The sequence below is a fragment of the Aotus nancymaae genome, unplaced genomic scaffold, assembly GCF_030222135.1.
Source record: "Aotus nancymaae isolate 86718 unplaced genomic scaffold, 86718_ANA_hifiasm-v0.15.2.pri h1tg000020l, whole genome shotgun sequence".
Lineage (NCBI taxonomy): Eukaryota > Metazoa > Chordata > Mammalia > Primates > Aotidae > Aotus > Aotus nancymaae.
The window spans coordinates 31,490,705-31,512,756 of record NW_026988432.1 but is presented as its reverse complement, the minus strand read 5'-3'; the positions used below and the strand labels follow the sequence as shown (position 1 = coordinate 31,512,756).

At 40.0% G+C, this 22,052-nt stretch overlaps 1 protein-coding gene across 2 annotated transcripts in view; it reads right to left on the bottom strand.

Annotated features, from left to right (window-relative positions):
* Nucleotides 1-22,052, bottom strand: part of EPG5 (ectopic P-granules 5 autophagy tethering factor) — a 113,236-nt gene that overhangs the window by 21,551 nt on the left and 69,633 nt on the right. The window contains exons 28-35 of one of the 2 annotated variants that reach the window (XM_012440833.3): nucleotides 17,356-17,498; nucleotides 15,354-15,510; nucleotides 12,182-12,376; nucleotides 10,263-10,476; nucleotides 7,432-7,580; nucleotides 6,460-6,661; nucleotides 5,835-5,907; nucleotides 3,603-3,709 (exon numbers count right to left, since the gene is read on the bottom strand). In XM_012440833.3, coding sequence (XP_012296256.2) covers nucleotides 3,603-3,709; nucleotides 5,835-5,907; nucleotides 6,460-6,661; nucleotides 7,432-7,580; nucleotides 10,263-10,476; nucleotides 12,182-12,376; nucleotides 15,354-15,510; nucleotides 17,356-17,498 — 1,240 coding nt within the window. The remainder of the gene's footprint in view (nucleotides 1-3,602; nucleotides 3,710-5,834; nucleotides 5,908-6,459; nucleotides 6,662-7,431; nucleotides 7,581-10,262; nucleotides 10,477-12,181; nucleotides 12,377-15,353; nucleotides 15,511-17,355; nucleotides 17,499-22,052) is intronic. The other variant, XM_012440831.3, reaches the window with a different exon arrangement.

Here is a 22,052-nt window from a genome sequence, read left to right as displayed (position 1 = left end):
TTGGGTAACTGGCATGAGCAGATGGTGTGTGGGAAATAATCAGCTTTTCTTTAAGATTTCTAAATACATGACTTTTTAACTGAAATACTCTCCTACAGCCTGTTGCCCTCAATATCTACTCAGTCTTACACATTTAGTGCTTCATTCATTTGACACTCAGGAGAAATCCAATATTCCTCGAAAGGAAATGTTCCTTTTTTTTTTTTCTTTCAAAGAAGACATACAAATGGCCAATAGGTGCATGAAGAAATGCTCAGCATCACTGATCATTAGGAAAATGCAAACTGAAACCACAACGAGATATCGCTGCACAGCTGTTAGGATAGCCGTTATCAAGGAGATGAAAGATAACAAGTGTTAGAGAGGATCTGGAGAGAAGGAAATCTTAAACATTGTTGGTAAGAGTGTAAATTACCACAACCATTATTGAAAAAGGCATGGAGGTTCCTCAAAAAACTAAAAATAGACTACCATATGATCCAGTAATCTCACTTCCGGGTATATTTCAAAAAGAAAGGAAGTCAATATGTTGACGGGATAAGTGCATTCCCATGTTCATTGTAGCATTATTCACAACACCCAAGAGAGGGAAACAACCTAAGCATCCTCAACAGATGAATGGATTTTTCTAAATGTGGTGGATATACACAATGGAATACCAGTCTGCCTTAGAAGAGGAGGAAATCCTGTCATCTGCAACAACATGAATGAGTCTGGAGGACACCATGCTAAGTGAAGAAAACCAGGAACAGAAAGACAAATGCCACATGATCTTACTACGTGGACTCTAATAGAGTTGAACTCATCGAAGTAGGAAGTAGAATGATGGTTACCAGAGGCTGTGGGGTGTCAGGGGAAGAGGGAGGAAATGAGGAGTTTCTGATCAAAAGGGTACAAAGTTTCACAGAGCAGCAGGAGGTTTCAGGATCTATTGTACAGCAGGGTGACTACCGTCCATAACAATGCATTACATATTTCAAAATAAGAAGAGAACAAACTTCAAATGTCTCACCATAAACAATGATAGGTAAGCAAGGTGATGGATATCTTAATTAGCTTGATTTAATCACACCACATTGTAAATCACATTGTACCCCACCAATGTTTATAATTATGATTTGTCAAAGATAACATTAATAATATTTTAATTTTAAAAAGGGTGGAAATGTTCCAAATGACTAAAACTTAATTAACCCTTGGTGCAATGAAACTAGCCTAATAACTGTCACTCATATAAGTCATTCTAAAATAAATCTCATGCTTTTCTGAGACCTGGATTATTACTCAATATGAACTTCACAAGTATCGATTCCACTGATGTCTTCAAGGTCTAATGACTATATACAAAACGTTTAGCTAAAACAAGTGGTTTCAGACTTTCTGGTTCTATGCAAATGGAATGCAGTCAAAGAAGAGAGAGCCACACACAGTAGGAATAGACACCTGATGATGTCCCTCCACACAAATCTTTTAAAAAATGGCCAATAAGGCTGGGTGCAGTGGCTCACGCCTGTAAGGCCGGCACTTGGGGAGGCCAAGGCAGGCAGATTACCTGAGGTCAGGAGTTTGAGAACAACCTGGTCAACATGGTGAAACTCCATCTCTACCAAAAATACAAAAATTAGCTAGGTGTGGTAGTGGGCGCCTGTAATCCCAGCTACTCAGAAGGCTGAGTTGGGAGAATCGCTTGAACCCAGGAGGCAGAGGTTGCAGTGACCGAGATCATGCCACTGCACTCCAGCCTGGGCGACAGAGTGAGACTCCTCCAAAAAATAAAAGCCAAATGAGCATCAACGCATTGTACTAGACAACTCTCATTTTTAACATGCTTGTGCCCTCAATTCCACAACCCAGCATGAAACAGGAATGCACATTTTTAATAACTTTCAAGACAGAGGCTAATGATAGCATTTGTTTAAATATAGATAAAAGACAGTTTTGTTTAGATAAAGTTGGATAAGTACGTAGAAGATATCCAGAAGGATGTCTTAGGATAAGACTGAGCTAACAGTTCCAGCCAAGACACAAATTCTGTGATGTCAGGTAAATTCTTTTCACTTTTCAGGCCCTCACTTTTCTCATCAATAGAAGGAGCTAGTGGATCAGATAATCTCACTAAAAAGGTAACAATACTTCTTCATCCTACCTTGCAAAGCTCTCCTGTTTCCTTTCTTTGAACCCAGCTACCAAGTCTTGATGTTGTCTGTGTACCCTCCTGTCCCTCTTGCCACTTTCTTATTTTATTTATATACACAGGCAAAAGAGCCTTGGGATGCTTTCCCCTACACTAAGAAATTAAATATATAGCCTTTATGACTATAATTCAATGCTCAAATCTTTTTCTCAGTAATCAATATATTCTGGATGGTAAAAAGAAGCTGGAAGTCTGACTTTCAAAAAAAAAGTGAGTAGGGAAGGCTTGAGCACATGTGGGGGCAGAGGTTATACAGGAATTCTTGTACTTTCCACTTAATTTTGCTGTAAACCTAAAACTGCTCTAAAAAATAAAATCTGTTAAACAAAAAATAAAATCTATCATGGAAAAAAAAACAAAACTGGATGACATATGGTTAACTCTATGTATTAGTCTGTTTTCACACTGCTGATAAAGACATACCCAAGACTGGATAATTTACAGAGAAAAAGAGATGTAACAGACTCACAATTCCACATGGCTGGGGAGGCCTCACAATCATTGTAGAAGGCAAAAGGCACATCTTATATGGCAGCAGGCAAGAGAGAAAATGAGAGCCAAGCGACCAAATCTTGTGAGACTCATTCACCACCATGATAACAGTATGAGGGAAACCACCCCCATGATTCAATCATCTCCCACCGGCTCCCTCCCACAACACATGGGAATCATAGGAGCTACAATTCAAGATGACATTTAGGTGGGGACACAGCCAAACCATATCACTCTATAACTAAATGCCACACAAACACATGGCAGCCACAGAGGCACTAGGTTTATTCAGTGGAAGAAAATACCATGGGCCAGAAGCAAAGAGGAAGCCAGAATGTTAAACAGACCTGAAACCAGCCAACCTGGGACTATTTGCCTACCGAGTTTTAACAGCGCAAGAGGACAGAACACAAGCTTTTCTAAGGACTATACACTCTTATCGAAAGGGCAGACTGTGGGAAAAGAGGAAACTTCTCTGCTTTACTCTATTCTGTGAGTCAGGGGAGATCAAAAAGTTTACTGTGAGAATTGAGGCCAGCCTGCAAGTGAGTCTGGGGTTTAACTTCATGTAACTTGTAGCGTGAAAAACCCCAAGTCAAGAAGTTAAATAGTTCCAATTGACAACAAATGTAGACCCTCTCTGGAGGCCTTACATAGCCTCAGCCTAGGTCTTATAGGATTCCCAACAGTCTCTCCAAATATGGGCTCACAATACAAAATTACAAAACACACCTGAGAAATTGAGAGCAGCCTCACAAACACACTTAACACTAAATAATTATATCAGTGACCTTTCTTCAGTCACAGATAACTGCCTATTAACTAAAAATTAAATAGAGAAAAGTAGAAGGAATAGACTGATTGAATGACTGAGAGAAAAATGAAACTAAGTAGAGACAGCCTGACATCTTCTTACCTTTAAAACTTTCATGCAGTGAGTCAATACTGCCAGTGAACAGCTGCACAATGCTTGAGGCCACCACAGTATCACTCTCTAGCCAGGGGTAATGGCGCTGTTGGCTGCTTTAAAAAAAAGAAACACACACTTAGGAATGCAACTGTGATTAAATTACTTTAAGTCCCAGGGTCTAGGGCTGGCCTAAGTCCTGGAAACCTACCATTATGTAGGTCTAACACACATTTAGAACACTTCAAAGGCTGTAAATACTTGCAGGCAAATTGTAGCTTGTAATCCAAACTATATAATTTTATTTCCTCTCCTTCCTACCCTTTATTCCAATGCAATTAGATTTCAAAAATGTGCGATCTAAATTATCCTTAAATTAGCATCTTTTTACATCGAATTTAGACCCTTGGACATCTTGGTTACATTTCAAATGCCTTAGAAAAGCACCCTAAGGCAGCTTCAACAGTTTTCCCTACTCAAAGCATTAAAAAAAAAATCAAATTCATGTAACAAAGAGATGGCCAAAAATTAACAGATAGAAAATGACCAATGAAATTCTTTTTTTGAGAGAGAGAGAGAGATACAGAGAGAGAGAGAGAGGGAGAGACTGACTTTCTCTGTCACCCAGGCTGGAGTGCAGTGATGTGATCTCAGCTCACTGCAACCTTCACGTCTGGGGTTCAAGCAACTCTTCTGCATCAGCCTTCTGAGTAGCTGGGATTACAGGCGTCAACCACCACAACCAGCTAATTTTTGTATTTTTAGTAAAAACAGGGTTTCATCATGTTGGCCAGGCTTGTCTTGAACTCCTGACTTCAAGTGATCGGCCTGCCTTGGCCTCCCAAAGTATTGAGATTACAGGCGTGAGCCACTGTGCCTAGCCCAAATAAATTCCTTATATGAAAATTTTAATTGGCCGGGCACAGTGGCTCATGTCTGTAATCCCAGCACTTTGGGAGGCAGAACTGAGCAAACTGCTTGAAGTCAGGAGCTTGAGACCAGCCTGGCCAACATAGCAGAACACTATCTCTACTAAAAAGACAAAAATTAGCTGGGCGTGGTGGTCAGCACCTGTAATCCCAGCTACTCAGGAGGCTGATGGAGAAGAGTTGCTTGGACCCCAGAGGTGAAGGTAGGCATGGTGGCGCACACCTGTAATCCTAGCTACTCAAGAGGCTGAGGCAGGAGAATCGCTTGAACCTGGAAGGCAGAGATTGTAGTGAGCCAAGATCACATCACTGCACTCCAGCCTGGGCAACAGAGGGAGACTCCATCTTAAAAAAAATTTTTTTTTTTAATTTTCTGACTCAGGTCTAGAAAACTCTATATCCAAATAAGTTCCATTAATTCTTACTGGAAATAAGCAGCTAGCACTATGGTAAGCAGTCTATATATATAGAGTCACTATGAAATCCTGAAGCTTCCAGTTATTCAGATAGCCTTCTAGCAAACGCAAAGATCCAGAACCTTTTACACTTTCCCTAAGTGGCTCCTAAAGCAGGATGGGTTAATGCGAAGAGTCTAGAAACGGAAGTCTAAGACCTCAGCTCTAGTCCCAGCTTCGGCACTAAGCAACCAGCTATGAGACTTGAGTACGACATTCATGTTCTCTGAGTCTCAAAATCAAATTCGTGTTTTTGAAAATACCTGCTATAATGTGATGTTTACCACTGTCATAATTTTTATAAAACCCTGACAAGTTCAACTAGCTTCTGCTTGTATACTTTTAGGGAATAAAAGACTCAGAAGGCAACTCACTGAATTTGGACAGCTCTGTACCTCTAAATATTTCAAATGCTTGTGAAATAATGCTTTAATTGCAGAGTTCCATATTTAAAGGTAATTCCCACCCAATAATTTTATAGCCAGCTTAGTTCCAAAACACAACTGATGTAGCAGAGAAAAATCAGTCTCATAAAATTCTAAGAGAACCCTCAGGAGAATAGCATCTGTTTTTCTGAAATTAAACATTAAAATTTATTCAACTTCTTTATTGTGGAAAACTAGAAATGAGTGCCCAGTTTTGTTCCAAAATTAATATCAAGATAATATCTCTGATCACCCACACTAGCAGTTTCATAAATAGAATATGTCTTATGTTTTGAAAAGAAGCCTTTTCTAAATTTAAATATGGCCTTACACTAAAAATTCAATCTGTGAACTCATCACTTCTACCAAATACCATTAGGATTGTAAGTCTACAAATGCCAAAGGAATCTGAATATCTGAAAAACTATTTACCTTTCATTGTCCTCCAAAACCAAGATCCATGGCTTAAAGAGCTGAACGATTACTGAATGTAGGGATTTCAGCACTAAAAATTTTCAGAGACAAAAAACCAAGCTCATCATTTGTCAATATCACTGATCACATTATATATAAAAATCCACCTCTTACTATCGCTAGACTCATAAACCTATGTTAATATACAAACAACACGCTTAGTGTAACTAAGTATGTTTACGTTTTCATTTGCTACACTGGAATTTCTCTGAATTGAAGAATTTGTATTACAACACAATATCACGGATAATTTTATACTTTAAAAAAAGATAAATGTATAAATATTCAGAACCTTTCCTTAGAAAGACAAATGACAGAAAGGGATGGAAATTGAAACTCTCTCTTTATACCCCACTCTGCAAAGGAGGGGCAGAGACAAGCTGTAGAAAGCACCCTACATTCACTATGCAATGAATATATCCATTCAGATACCATGACACATATATGACACATATATGGGCTCATGCCTGTTGTATGTATTTTCTCTTCTTGACACTCATCATAAATCCATTGGTGTGTCTATTTAAATCTTCTTTAATGAAAAGTCCAAACACCTAACTTCACATTGCACTAAAAGTATTACCTGCTTTCCTGCTCGCAGTTGGGTCTTGGGCCAAACAGGCCATTTCCGAGTCAATCAGCCTTTTCACAAGATAGCCCAAGAATGTCTTCACATCAGCCATATAAGGACTCCATTTTGAGAATAAACCAAAGCTTTTAAAGTCCAACTTGGATAACCGAAGCTTATGAAAAAAGTCTGACAGCCACTGTATCGTCTCCATTACCTAGAAGAGACAACTAGTCAAAAAATGTTTACTAAATGTCTACTTTTAGCAAAGTATTATGACACCCTGTGATGGGGGTTATATATAGTAGGTCTTTGACTTTATAAAAGAGTTGCAAAGATGTAAAGCATATGAGAAATAAATCAATGGGTTTTTTCTGGTTTATTTTTATTTTTTTTTATTTTTTGAGGTGGAGTCTGTCACGCAGGCTGGAGTGCAGTGGCATGATCTTGGCTCACTGCAACCTCAACCTCCTAGGTTCAAGGGATTCTCCTGCCTCAGCCTCCTGAGTGTGCACCACCATGCCCAGCTCACTTTTATATTCTTTAGTAGAGACAGGGTTTCACCATGTTGCCCAGGCTGGTCTCAAACCCCTGGCCTCAAGTGATCTGCCCACCGCGGCCTCCCAAAGTTCTGGAATTATAGATGTGAGCCACCGCGTCCATCCATCAATGGGTTTCAAACCTTTTCTAAAGCAGTGGAACCATTATTTCAAATAAATTCTCAAGCAATCTCCTATCAGACGGAACGGATAAAACAGAGAGCTCCATGGGACACTACATCGTAGAAACCTGACCAGTGGTCTCAGGGTGGAGTCCAATGGACTAGGGTGGGCTGGACAAAGGGGACATGAGGGAAGCAAAGGACTTAAAGAAAAACACATGGCTCCTAAAGATAATGCACAAAAGTTTTCCAACTGTTAAAAAAATAAATAGCAAGAGAAATTAAAAAGAAATGTACAAACACGTCAGAGACCAAAAGCTACACACCTGCTTGTCTGACAGCAGAGCATCGGAAGAGCTGGGAAGCACGGTGCCCTCGGCAGACGCTGCCCCCTGCTGGCAACTGGGGGCGCAGCAGCCCAGGGCTCGCAGAGTGGCTTTCCAACACTCGGGGCTCAGCAGCTGCTCCGCGGAGCCTGCCAGCAGGGACAGGAACAGCAAGTCAGCTTTCCCAAATGAAGCGTTTTGACTTGTATCAAAGAACACGAGTACCTTACAAAGGAATAAAAATTAAGCAAAAATCCAAAACAAACTCACAGGGATACCTGGGGTGAGGAGGCCCAAGTCAAGAGAACCTATGAGAAGAACTGACCGCCCGCACATTTGGTTTTCGTCATTCCTGGTGACCCTGCTGGGAGTGAGCGCTGCTGAAGCTGGTGGAGCTACACTCACAGGGGTGAGGGGACCCGACCCTCCGACGCTAACTGGGGAATGGCGGCAGTGCCGCTCTCCTGGCTGGGGGACCACAGCTATCTATGGGTGTGACAGAAGCAACAGTGAGAGGACAACAGAGACTATGTGTGGAAGGCGACTCAGGGCCTGGGCTCTCCGGAAGGAATCTCCTACCGGCCCCCAAATTCCCTGAAACCAAGACCCAGAGGCAGCATGGAAAAGCTGGGCAAGTCCAGTAGCCTGTAATCTGACCTAGTCTCAACTCCGCTACTTAATAACCTCCCATCCCACAGGACAGGAATAATATCTCCTAAAGTACTTTCCACCCAGAGCAAACATGGGAATCAAATAAAATAACAGAGGTTCACAGGAGCAGGTCTGAAAGGAACGATGGTGAGGCCAGTACAGTATGTCCGGTGTGAGGTACTTGGGGACAGTGACCAGTCTGTGTCCAATGGCCACCGGGGTCTGGATCTTAGAACAGCACCCCAAAATTAAGCTATCACTGTGGAAATCACACATGCCTAGAAGACGGCAGTGACATCAGGGAAAATGATGGGCTCACCCAGAGGGAATGAATGCAGTGGAACAGCAAAGGGTGTTCCCAGGGGGACATCAACATGGTAGCCAGGGAGGAGAAAGAAACCAGGAGACAGCAGGTCATGACATCTGAGAGGTGTCACGTTGTTGTTCTTAGGTCTGAATTTCTTTTCTTGGTAAGAATAAATTTCCTGCTAAATTCAAGTCAATGCTGGTCTAATATAAACAGTGTACAATGTCTTTAAAAGATTTCAGGGAAAAATCCACAACACACACTGTATCAAACTTTAAAAGTTTAGAGCAAAAATTAGCTAGGCACATATTCACTGAAATTTGTACAAATGTATTTCCCTACCACCATTCTCCACCCACCCTGCAAGTTGCCTCTGGAGAAAACAATTAAAGCTTGAAGTGCTTTGAAAATGAGAGACTGCACATTTCAGGGTCCTTTGGGTAAACCAATACACTGGATCATTAACTTATCCATTAAACAATTCCTATTATGTAACACAAAAATTTGGTATAAAGCAAAATTTCATTTTCTATTACATCTATAAACCGTATAAAGTTTGCATGAAAAAAGCAAATACTATCTCATTTATCAAACTTTAATAAAATGACTGCCTAGTGAAACTCCAAAAATAAAAAAAGCCTACCCTATTTATTTTTCCTCTAAACTCTAAAACTCCTTTAGAAAATTGTAAGAAGGCGGGAAGAGGCCGGGCGCGGTGGCTCACGCCTATAATCCCAGCACTTTGGGAGGCCGAGGCGGGTGGATCACGAGGTCAAGAGATCGAGACCATCCTGGTCAACAAAGTGAAACCCTGTCTCTACTAAAAAAATACAAAAATTAGCTGGGCGTGGTGGCGTGTGCCTGTAGTCCCAGCTACTTGGGAGGCTGAGGCAGGAGAATTGCCTGAACCCAGGAGGCGGAGGTTGCGGTGAGCCGAGATTGCGCCATTGCACTCCAGCCTGGGTAACAAGAGCGAAACTCCGTCTCAAAAAAAAAAAAAAAAAAAAAAGAAGGCGGGAAGAGAAATAGTAGGAATGTGGACATTTTAATGCTGCTCTTTTCCTCGGTAAATATAAAGTCTATCATTATATATGGGTAAAATTAGCTTGCAAAAAAACAAGAGTAAAAAAATTAGAAAGGAAAAAATCCCCAAATATTTGGAACTACAGAGAAACAAATCATCATATTAAACATATCATAAGGCACAACCTCCCTCCCTTGCAAGATCCGTCGTGTGCAGAGTAAGCCAGTCCTTTCCCACTCCACTTCAAGGTAGCTGAAAAGTCAAGGCAAAGAAGTAGGTGCATGACAGTGGACTCCACCAAATTCTAGGAGCTGCCTTGCCCAGTTAGAGCCCACTCTCATACTTAGGACAACAATTGACTATTTACAGTAATAACTCTTTGGGCATTGTTCATCAAGCCCTTTAGGTGACAGCTAGTGATTCTAAACTCCTATACTGGTATTATTTCCATTTTTCTTTTTTGTTTTTTGGAGAAAGAATTTCATTCTTGTTGCCCAGGCTGGAGTGCAATGGCGTAATCTCAGCTCACCCCAACTTCTGCCTCCTGGGTTCAAGCTATTCTCCTGCCACAGCCTCCTGGGTAGCTGGGATACAGGTGCACACCACCACAGCCAGCTAATTTTGCATTTTTAGTAGAGACAGGGTTTCTCCATGTTGGTCAGGCTGGTCTTGAACTTCCGACCTTGGGTGGCCCACCTTGGCCTCCCAAAGTACTGGGATTATAGGCACGAGCCACCATGCCCATCCCAGTATTACTTTCATATCTTTGAATGACATCCGTAAAATGAAAAATGTGATATTAAATATTCACTAAGATCTAGTTAGTTACAATTATATGAAGACACTTACTTTGCATCAGCAGTCTGAGAATGTCACTGTACTGGTCAGGAAACTGGTAGAGAAGAAGATAAGTCCAGTGCTTACAGAAAAGATTAAATGGCATCAAAATATCCTCATCTGGTTCAAGGCCCCAGGCAGTAAGTGCCAAGTGAATGGACTCCAGAAGCCTGGTACGATCAGACAGAGGAGGTTTAGTGGCGCTTAACCATTGTTTAAGATCGAACTAAAAAGGAAAAGAAACAAGAAGCAGTTTTATTTACTCTAGAAAAAGAGTTTAGGAGGAGAGAGGTCTGTGTAAATTCAGTTTAAAGGCCAAAAAATTACCTAGCATTTTATAAAAATTAAAACTAAAATGTATAAACAAGTACATAAAAGAGTCAACCGGAGGAAGCTAATTGCAAAATAAATAAATAAATAGAGAAGTACATAAAAGCATATAGGAAGTTCACTAATTGGTGCCATTATGCATCTATTTCTATGTTACTATCTAGAATCTCAGAGGCAGAGTTTTGTTAGCTCAGTGTGCTTTTCTTACAACTTAAAAATCTTACTGACCATTCATTATTGGTTTGTCATTTTATACTGTTCCTCAAAGACTCATATTATTTCTGTCTTATAATAAGTTTCCTCTCCAAGACCTGGATCAGAACTTTGTAGCTCTCCTTCACTGGTCACAATGCCACAAACAAGCAGCCACTTTATGGGACTGTCTCAATTTAACAGCCATATTTCTGGGTCTGCATCAGTTATCTGTCTCAGTTAATACAATTCAGACTGTTGATATTCTTTTCCAAAATCCCAAACTACAAAACATGTTCTCCTCCATTACAGACTGAGCTCAATCTCCAGGTCCTAAAATTGCCAAGGGTTTTTGTGTTTTGTTGTTGTTTGGCAGCAGATCTCACTCCATCACCCAGGCTGGAGTACAGTGGTGCAATCATAGCTCACTGCAGCCTCAACCTCCAGGGCTGAAGTAATTCTCCCACATCAGCCTCTCAAGTAGCTGAGAGTATCACTAGCCTGGCTTTTTTTTTTTTTTTTTTTTTTTTAATTTTTTTGGAGAGACAGGGTCTCTAGTTGGCCAGGCTGGTCTCAAACACCTATGCTCAAGCAATCTTCATGCCTTGGCCTCCCAAAGTGCTGGGATTACACACATGAGCCACCACATGCGGCTAAAACTGCCAAGGTTTTGTTGATTCATAGATGTAAGAGAAATACAAGTGAAGGCAAAGTAGCTAAGACTCTGAAATTGTTAACTGATTAAGTAAACTCACTACCTTACCAGAGTTAATATTCTATTCAGAATGAGATAAAAGACAATTTGCTTAGATCCAGCTTATTCTAAATATGAGAAAGACTAACAAATTAAAACTTTTATCAAACACTGTTTAGGCATAAATTCAGGATAAACTTAAAAGAAGGATGTACTAAACTACTATTATGAATATTTTCAAAACTGTATTAAGTTTTTAAGAGGGGCGGGAATTTGGTCCTTTTTATACTAAGTGGAATAAGACTACTTAGATCAGCCATGGCATTAGATTCTGATAGGGGCATGAACCCTATTGTGACCTTTGCATGTGAAGGATCTAGGGTGCACGCTCCATCTAACGTCTGATGATCTGAGGTGGAACCATCCCAAAGCCATCCTACCTACTCCAGTCCATGGAAAAACTGTATTCCATAAAACTGGTCTCTGGTGCCAAAAAGTTTGAAGACCACTGCTATGCAACACAACCAATGCCCCACCCTGCCTAAGAAGCGGCTGTAGGGTCAGACTGCTTGAAGCTCATGCAAAATGTGAAAAAGGCTCTCAGCCTCTGCTGTACCTGGAAACAAAACTTCAGAGGTCCTTTCATTTCTATGGAGTAGGAAGAACAATCGTTGCTACATTTCAACAACACTATGAGAACGGAATCACATCTTACCTTGGTTAGCAGCATGAAAATCATATCACTATTGTCCTCACTTAGGAACTTCACCACTTTCTCATACAGCTGTATGAACTCCGCGGGCGCGGCATTGGGAGTGAAGAAAGGAGACAACAGGGAGCAGAGCCTGCTGTTCTTCAGAATGGTCGCAAGTACTTTTTTGCACTCTGATTTAGTGCCACTGATAAACACCTTGGAAAAATCAAAAGGAAAAATGTCACCAGACTCTTCCCTCTCAAACTTTATTTAAGCAAGCACATTTTTAAGGGGTACCAAATACAGTGAATAGGATTTTTTTTCTAAATGAAAATCTGAAACAATCAAAAGAGCTAAAATCAACATAGATAAGCCTATTGCTTCCAATGTAGGTAATATTAGAAATTCTGGATAATCCATTAATCTGATTTGGACAAACCATATATAGAAAATCCTGAGTTGGACCAGGTGCAGTGGTTCATGCCTGTCTGTAATCCCAGCACTTGGGAGGCCAAGGCAGGTGGATCATCTGAGGTCAGGAGGTGGAGACCAGCCTGACCAACATGGTGAAACCCCGTCTCTACTAAAAATACAAAAATTAGCCTGGCGCAGTGGCAGGCACCTGTAATCCCAGCTACTCGTGAGGCTGAGGGAGGAGAATCACTTGAACCCGGGAGGCAGAGGTTTCAGTGAGCTGACATCATGCCATTGCACTCTAGCCTGGGCGATAGAGTGAGATGTCGTCTCAATTTAAAAAAAAAGAAAAGAAAAAAGAAAAGAAAATGCTGAGTTAACTGTACTACAAGATTTTTAAGAGATTAAAATATTGAGGTAATTGGAATCCACAAACATGCAATGTGCTCACCACGATTACTAAAGTACCCAACGTGGTGCTGCATTACGTCAGGAAAACAAAACTTCTAGGTTACAGATTTTATTGAGAGGCATATTTAACACCTTTCAAAAACTAACTTTCATAGTAATATATAATCAAAATAACATCATCTTGTTTTAACTTGGTTCTAATATTAAAAAGTACCAAAATATAAGCAAAAATTGAAACAATTTCACTGGCAGGAAGGCTTTCATATGGCTGACCAAAAACAGAAATAATAAAAGAACAAGACTGATAAGCTTGAATATATTAAAATTTTAACTTCTATAAGGCAAAAAGTGTCATAAAGTTAAAGACAAAAAATGACAAACTAGAAAAATGTATTTATAACACATTCCAGATGCCAGGTTAATAGTGTGAGGAGCTCTTTCAAAGCAATCAGAAAACAAGAAACTCTCACAGAAAGTGTTCCAAGGATGACAATCAGCAATTCACAAACATATATAAATGGCCAGTAAACACATGAAAAGGCATATAACTTAACAAGTACTTAAAGAAGTACAAATTAAAATAATAATGAAATACCACTCCCTTATTGGATTAGCAAAACTTAAAAAGAAAGAGAATTCCTAATGTTGGTTATGCTATGAAGAATAACAAACTCAAACACTGCTATGATAGCATAAATACGTGCAAACTTCCCAGGGAAGGCAGTGTGACAATATATATCAAGTATGATGTAAAACATCAAATATACAATGTATATCAAATTCCTCTGACACAGCAATCATACCTCTAAGAAATTATCTTAAAGAAAATAGCCCGAGAAGTTCACAAAGACATACAAGAATATTTACTTCAGCCTTATTGTAACAAAACAATCTATCTAAATATCCATCCATCAAGAACTAGCTCAACACACTGTACTAAATCTGTCTCATGCAACACTACACAGACATGCAATGTCATGATATAGGTCTGTATTTATTACACAAAATCATATCTAAGAGATGTGTTTAAATGAAAAAGGAGGTTACAAAATAGCATGTGCCCATTTTTAAGTGCCTCTCTATTTATCTCTATATATGTAGAAATGAAATCTCATGTTTACATATAAATACACACAAATAGACACACATACACAAGACAAACTATAATGAAATGTTAGCTATGTAAGCAGTATCTCCAGGTGGTTAGGATTATAAGAAATTTTTCTTCTTCATACTTTCTACACCGTCTGCATTGCTTATAATAAGCACACATTAATTTTTTTTTTTTTTGAGACATAGTTTCGCTCTTGTTGCCCAGGCTGGAGTGCAATGGCGCAATCTTGGCTCACTGCAACCTCCACTTCCTGGGTTCAAGCGATTCTCCTGCCTCGGCCTCCCGAGTAGCTGGGATTACAGGCATGTGCCACCACACCTGACTAATATCGTATTTTCAGTAGAGATAGAGTTTCTCCTTGTTGGTCAGGCTGGTGTCAAACTCCCAACTTCAGGTAATACAACTGCCTCAGCCTCCCAAAGTGCTGGGATTACAGGCGTGAGCCACCATGCCCGGCCAGCACACATTAATTGTATGATCAGGATAAAAAACTTCCTATATAAAAAAAAAAATCAATGATAATACTTGTTCAGCATCACTTTCTTAAAGCATCCAATAAATAAGTACTCATTCAGTTGAATTTGGGTGAGAGTACACGGTTAATTAGTGTTCACATATTTTAAACAAGAGGTTTTCCTTTATTTTATGACACATTTCATAAATTGGCATGATTAGCCAGCCTTGACCTTGTTAAATATCCATCTATGCAACTGTAAGCCAAATAAATACATAAACAAACAAATAAATGCTGAACAAGAGTAGCAACTGGGACATAGCAGTGGGGACGTGGGGCGAGCACTGAGTGTTGTCAGAAGCCCTGGGATCCAGTCTCAGCTCCACACTCACCAGCTGAATTCTTGAAGCCAGTCACTTAATCTTCTAGAACCTAGTTTTCTCATCTTTAAGATGGGAATCTCACACAGATTCCCCATGAGGATGAAATAAGCAAACTGGAAAGTATTTTTACAAGCAATAAAGAGCTTTATTGTTAAGAACACCAAGCATATATGACAAATTCTGACATCTCCACAGACTTTCAAACACGAATAATTTAATCTCCCTTATATGAGAAGCAAAATTCTATACCAAAAATTCTAATCATATCTTGAGAAGCCTACAACTCCAAGGGGCTTCTGACTTGGGTAGGACTCTGAACCTGTAATGTAAGTCTGAAGTCAATGCTGACTATCTCTAATGAAGACACCTCGGGGACTCATTTCATCTGATCAAGGCAAAAGGTACAAACAACCTTACCTGTCCCAAGATCTCAATGCATGAAGTAAAGAACTGCCTTGTGGGGGGATGACGCTGCGTCTCATCACTGACATAATCCACAATGGTAAAGAAAAGGCTAATGCCAACTTTCTGAATCCCAGGTGTAGGCTGCAACTTGTAGGCATTCACTAAGGCCCTGTGGGAAAATGTGGATAAGACTACCATTCACAGTGAAAGATTCCATACTCACAAGACCTTCTTTGATACCCTATGTTTCTCAGGAAATATTCCTAAGAGTTCTCAGAGCTCCCATGAAAATGTCACTTTAGAAATATTTCATGGACTAAATATGTATCTTCAAACTTCACTGATAACTGATATTTTTTCTTTTTTTTTTTTTTTTTGAGACAAAGTCTCAAAATGCAGTGGCATGATCTGGGCTCACTGCAACCTCTGCCTGCCAGGTTTAAGTGATTCTCCTGCCTCAGCCTCCTGAGTAGTTGGGATTACAGGTACATGTCACCACGCTCAGTTAATTTTTTATTATTTTATTTTATTTTACTTGTTTACTTATTTATTTTGACAGAGTCTCACTCTGTTGCCCGGGCTGAAGTGCAATGGCATGATCTCAGTTCACTGCAACCTCCACTTTCCAGGTTCAAGCAATTCTACCACCTCAGCCTCCCAAGGAGCTGGGATTACAGGCACCCGCCATCATGCCTGGCTAATTTTTTTGTGTTTTTGTAGAGACAGTGTTTCAACATGTTGGCCAGCCTGGTCTTGAACTCCTGACCTCAGGTGATCCACCTGCCTGGGCCTCCCAAAGTGCGCTGGGATTACAGGCATGAGCCACTGCACCCGGCCAATTTTGTATTTTTAGTAGAGACGGGGTTTCACCATGCTGGCCAGGCTTTTGTCGAACTCCTGACCTCAAGTGATCTGCCCACCTTGGCCTCCCAAAGTGTTGGGATTACAGGCATGAGCCACTGTGCCTGGTCAATTTTCAGTATTTAGTAATGACTTCATATTCTCCTAAGGAAAAAAAATTAGCTTTAAGAACTAATTTAACATTCTTATCCTTATTAACAATGTTCACCTTTTGCATGTAATTCAGGTTATTTAACTTTTTGTATTCTTCATATAATTTTTTAAAACACAAACCCTGATTTCTCTACGTTTTAAAATCCAAAACACTGACTAAAGTTGAGATAAAGATTTCTGTATAGAATAAGATCCTAGAATAAAGATATCCCTTCCAATTCTCATACCTTTTTGTGTCCCTTTCCCAGTAAAAGAAACATCAACCTCTTGTTTGCCTGGTCTCCTTCTCTTTCCCAGGCTCCCCAGTCCAACACACAAAAGGACTCAATGCTCCCCTCCATACACCATCCTACTCTACTGAGGGGATCAGCTGCTGGAACTAAATGTGGAGTCAGTCACCTTAAAGTAAAGGCAGAGACTCAACCCCCACCTCCCAAGTCATGTCATGGTGGCTTTGGAAAGAAAAGAGAACAGTGAGAGTAAACCACAATGAAATCCAAATGAAAACCACAATGGTCAAATCCAAGTTCACAACCACACTTGAGGGCCCTGATTCCCCTAAGTAACTGTGCTATGAACTTTGTTCAGTAATCTGAGTTGACAATAGTAAGTTCCTGGGTAAATGTGACTTTGCTATAAAACATAAGCACTAATTCTCTCCACAACTGAATTTTAATGCACTGCATCATCTCATAATTCAGAGGTCAGCAAACTTTTTCTATAGTTAATACTTTCTGCTTTATATCTCTGTTACAACCACTCAACTCTGCTATTACAGCATAAAAACCATAGAAATTATAAATAAATGGAGATGGCTGTGTTCCAGTAAAACTTTATTTATAAAAATAAGTAGCAGGCCAGATTTAACCCAAAGGCCATAGTTTGCCGATCTCTGTACTAAATTAATCTATGGGTGCTGCAGGGTGGTAGTGGCATAGTAGCATGTATAATTACTATTAATAATAACAAAACGTCAAATTATAATGCCCAAAAAACTTACGTGATCAGGTTTTCTGCATGTACAGCGGCTTCCACAATATTAAGTGATGGTGGTTTAGCAGCTTCTGCTTGCAACTGCTTCACTTCTTTCCGTAAAACATGAAGCTGTTGGGTTACTGCTTCATTCTTATGCATGCCTTCAAACTAACAAAAAGTAAAGATACCAAATGACATTTCCCCTCATGTTTCTAGAACAGGTATTTTATTACAAATACACTAGGCATATGACAAAGAATACTATTACAACAAATATTATAATTTAATTTAAAACTTTCAGTTGAACTTCAAGGTGATGGAAAAACTTTGAAAGGCCAAGGCAGGTGGATCACTTGAGCTCAGGAGTTCAAGACCACCCAGGACTACATGGTGAAACTGCATCTTTACTTAAAGAAAAAAAGAATCTCAGGTTTTCTGTGAAGAATCAAACTTAAATTAAACAGAATTATTGTCTTATAAAAATACTAAAATGTATATCTCTTTATATGACTGCCTTACAAACTGATAAGATCTCGAATTAATTTATCAATAGTTCAAAGTGTTTTGTAGGATACTATTTCACTTAAGTTTCAACTCCTCAAGTCCTCATCAAAAACGGACCCCATGTCTTCCACCAGAGAGGCTTTTCTTTTTTTTTTTTTTGAGACAGAGTCTCGCTGTGTCACCCAGGCTGGAGTGCAGTGGTGTGATCTCGGCTCACTGCAACTTCCGCCTCCCAGGTTCAAGTGATTCTCCTGCCTCAGCCTCCCAAGTAGCTGGGACTATAGGCATGCACCACCACGCCTGGCCAATTTTTGTATTTTTAGTAGAGATGGGGTTTTACCATATTGGCCAGGCTGGTCTCGAACTCCTGACCTCATGATCCACCTGCCACAGCCTCCCAAAGTGCTGGGATTACAGGTGTGAGCCACTGTGCCTGGCCGAGGCTTTTCTTGCAGCACAGAAAGCCTCTCCTCTGCTGACCATGCCTCCCTAGCCATAGTCCTTCTGTGTGCTCTCAATCCAACACACACACAACTCAACTCGAAACGCTCGGGCTGCAGACACGTGTGCCCAGCATGAAAAAAAGATGACACAGATGCTGCTCACAAATGCAGTTTTGAAAGGAAGAAAATATACACAATCATAACACAAACAACAAAATAAGATAAAATATGGGGGAATGCCTAAACCAACTGCATGCCAAGGAAAGAGCAATTGGCTAATTCCTAAATTCACCAATTTAGGTTCCTAAAAACTGATCTTTGATAAAATTTTTATGGTTTTCAGTAAAAGTGTGAAAAATAAGAATTTATTGAACTTTAAAAAAAAAACTAAACTTTTTTCAACTCAAAAGATTATTCTTTTTTAAGATTAGCCTTTCCTATTTGAGGAGCTATCAACAAACCCTTTCTCTGACAGTGACATACATAACTGGTTTGTTTATGCAATGTTTGTGTCATTTTTTGGATGCGGATAGAGGCAGAAGAAAAGAGAAGACATCTTGGGCCCAGGCTGCAACACAAACACAGGACTGACATGACAGCCGTGGCGAATGTGGGACAGAGAAACAGGGAGGAGGAGCCTGGCCAGGGTTGCAGGGTGCAGTAAAATCTGACTGCAAAGCTGGGAGAGCTCTCTTGGGGAGGGTTTGAATAGCAGGCCAGGAAGTCTGGACTTTTCTTACAGGCACAGCTGAAGAGACCAGAACATTTAGAAGGCAAGAGTTCTAAATTCTAAAGTTCTAAATTCTAAGTTCTAAATTCTACACTGTCTTCCCCAATCACACGGGTGAGCAGCAGGGTCTACAGTTTTCCTTTACATTTCCCTGTCCAAACCCCATCTTTAGCCATCACTGAAATGATTAAAGGTATCCTTTGTAAAAAAAATGTAAATATTTAATTCACAATCTTATTACCTGAGGCCTTTATGTCACTTATGAGGCCCGGGGTTATCATCACAAATTCTGTATTAAAACTTCCTAAAGGGCGGCAGCTCAGGCCTATAATCCTAGCACTTTGGGAAGCTGAGGCAAGTGGATCACTTGAGGTCAGGAGTTGGAAACAAGCCTGGCCAATATGGTGAAACCCTGTCTTTCCTAAAAATACAAAAATTAGCCAGATGTAGTGGCAGGCACCTGTAGTCCCAGCTACTTAGGAGGGTGAGGCAGGAGAATTGCTTGAACCTAGGAGGCAGAGGTGGCAGTGAGCTGAGATCATGCCACTGCACTCCAGCCTGGGCAACAGTATGAGACTTAGTCTCAAAAAAAAAAAGTTACTGAAGGGCAATGGTCCTATTTGTTTTACTTACCCAGAACCCCAGCTCAGCATAACTCTGACAATACACTGAGCACCTATTTTTTATGACTGTGATAACTTTCTTGTATAAAACTCACCAAAAAATCTTTACAAAACTTCTTTAAAAAAACAAAAAAAACAAAACGCTCCATGACATCAAAATGCATGAAATACTCAAGAACATATAATGTTAACAATAATTACTTTAATTTTTACTATTGGAGAAATGAAAGATTAAAAAAGAAATTACTTGCATTTAACTAAATAATAAATCAATACAAGTATCTGAATTAAATTTGAAATCTTTCAAATAACAGACCAATGTTTAATATCCTAAAATGTGATTAGGAGTATCTGCAGTCAGCCTTTTTGTTCAGTATGTCACCAAATACAATTAGACTGGGACCATGTGTGTCACAGAATTGCCTGGCTGACCTGGAGAGAAAGCAGGCAAACAGGAAAAGAGAGAATCTGAGATGAGGAAGGAAGACACAGAATGAAGGGAGGTGGAAAGGCGAAGGATCCAGAAACCACTTGATTGGAAAATGCAGAGATAGGACTAAAACTGCTTTGTAACCCAAACTTTACAATTGCCATTCCATGTTGTAGAAACTACTAAAAGAAAACCTGCTAGTTTAGGAAAGTTTAGACTCTCTCATGAAACACATCCCCAAATTACCATTATTTTCCATTCTATTTATTTTTGTTTATTGTTCCCACTACTGTTGAAAAATTTCTTTTATTACTATAATGAAGGTGAGAGAAACTGAATGACCATCAGTTCATAATTACAAGAAGTCGCAGACGATAGAACAAAGTAGTATGGTGGAAGCCCCTCCACTTGAGTCATTTTAAGTAGAACCGAAATTTAAAAGTTTCCTTGTCTAAATTTAGAAGTCTGACAAAGCATGTCCTCTAGCCAGTTTTTACAATAATGTGAGGCCCTCAGTGGGTCTTTTCCAGCATTTATTTCTAGGAATGAACAAATTTTTCACATGATAATAAATCAATCCTGGGACCAGCAAACATACCCACAATACCAAAGTACATTAAAAAAAAAAAAACAATTATAAATCACCCTATTTCCCCAGGGGACATCACTGAATTGTTAGAGGCTTCTATTGGGAAGACAGAACACACAAAGAAGCACGTCTCACTTCCCATAAAATATATTTGCCTTTGTATACCCCAAACAAGTCATACATAGTTCAACTACTTGCAAATAGTTGGAAATTTCCAGGACATTCTTTCCCAGAAAAATTCTATTAAGGAACAAAATATTTTCATGATATAACCTGAACTCTTTATATATTTAAGGCTGGGCACAGTGGCTTACACCTGTAATCCCAGCACTTTGGGAGGCCAAGACAGGTGGATCACCTAAGGTCAGGCTTTGGAAACCATCCTGGCCAACCTGGTGAAACCCCGTTTCTACTAAAACTACAAAAATTAGTTGGGTGTGGTGGTGCACACCTGTAATCCCAGCTACTCTGGAGGCTGAGGCAGGAGAATCGCTTGAACCTGAGTGGCAGAGGTTGCAGTGAACTGAGATTGCACCATTGCATGCCTGCCTGGGCAACAGAGCGAGATTCTGTCTCAAAAAAAAAAAAAATTATATTTAAAATCTGATGCATTTCCCATAAAGCTAATTTTAAAAAACTGATCTAATCTAGAATGTTAAGACTGAAATGTTAAGAATGTTAAGAATGAAAAAAGAAGGCAATACTATTATGCAGACTCAGAGAGAAAATGAAATGGTACCTATGTTCACTTACAGAAGATTTAACTGTCATGATCAGCTTACTCAGAATCACACTGTGAGTATTCAGAACCTGCAGCTGAAACAGCTGAAGCAAAATGGCCTAGCAATACTGAATGGGAAAAGTAGGGGCCTTGAACTTAGACACATGCAGACCTGAATCCTGATGGAGCTACTCACTAGCTATGTGACTCTGGCAAGTCTCATAGTGTCTCTGAACATGTTTCTCTGAACTTATCCTCATTCTGTGAAGATTAAGTTGGATAAGCCAGGCACAGTACCTCACGCCTGTAATCTCACCACTTTGGGAGGCCAAGGTGGGTGGATCACTTGAGGTCAGGCAGTCGAGACCGGCCTGGCCAACTGGTAAAACTCCATGCCTCCTAAAAATACAAAAATTAGCTGGGCATAGTGGTACACCCCTGTAGTCCCAGCTACTCAGAGAGAATCACTTGAACCCAGGAGGCGGAGGCTGCAGTGAGCCAAGATACCACCACTGCACTCCAGCCTGGGCGACAAATCGAGACTCTGTCTAAAAAGAAAAATAATAAGTTTGATAATGAAAGCAAACACCTACCATAATATCTGGGATATGACAGTGCCCAAGCAAGTGACAAAAAGTCTGTGAACATGGCTGGGAAAGACAGTGCAACCATCCTTACTGCT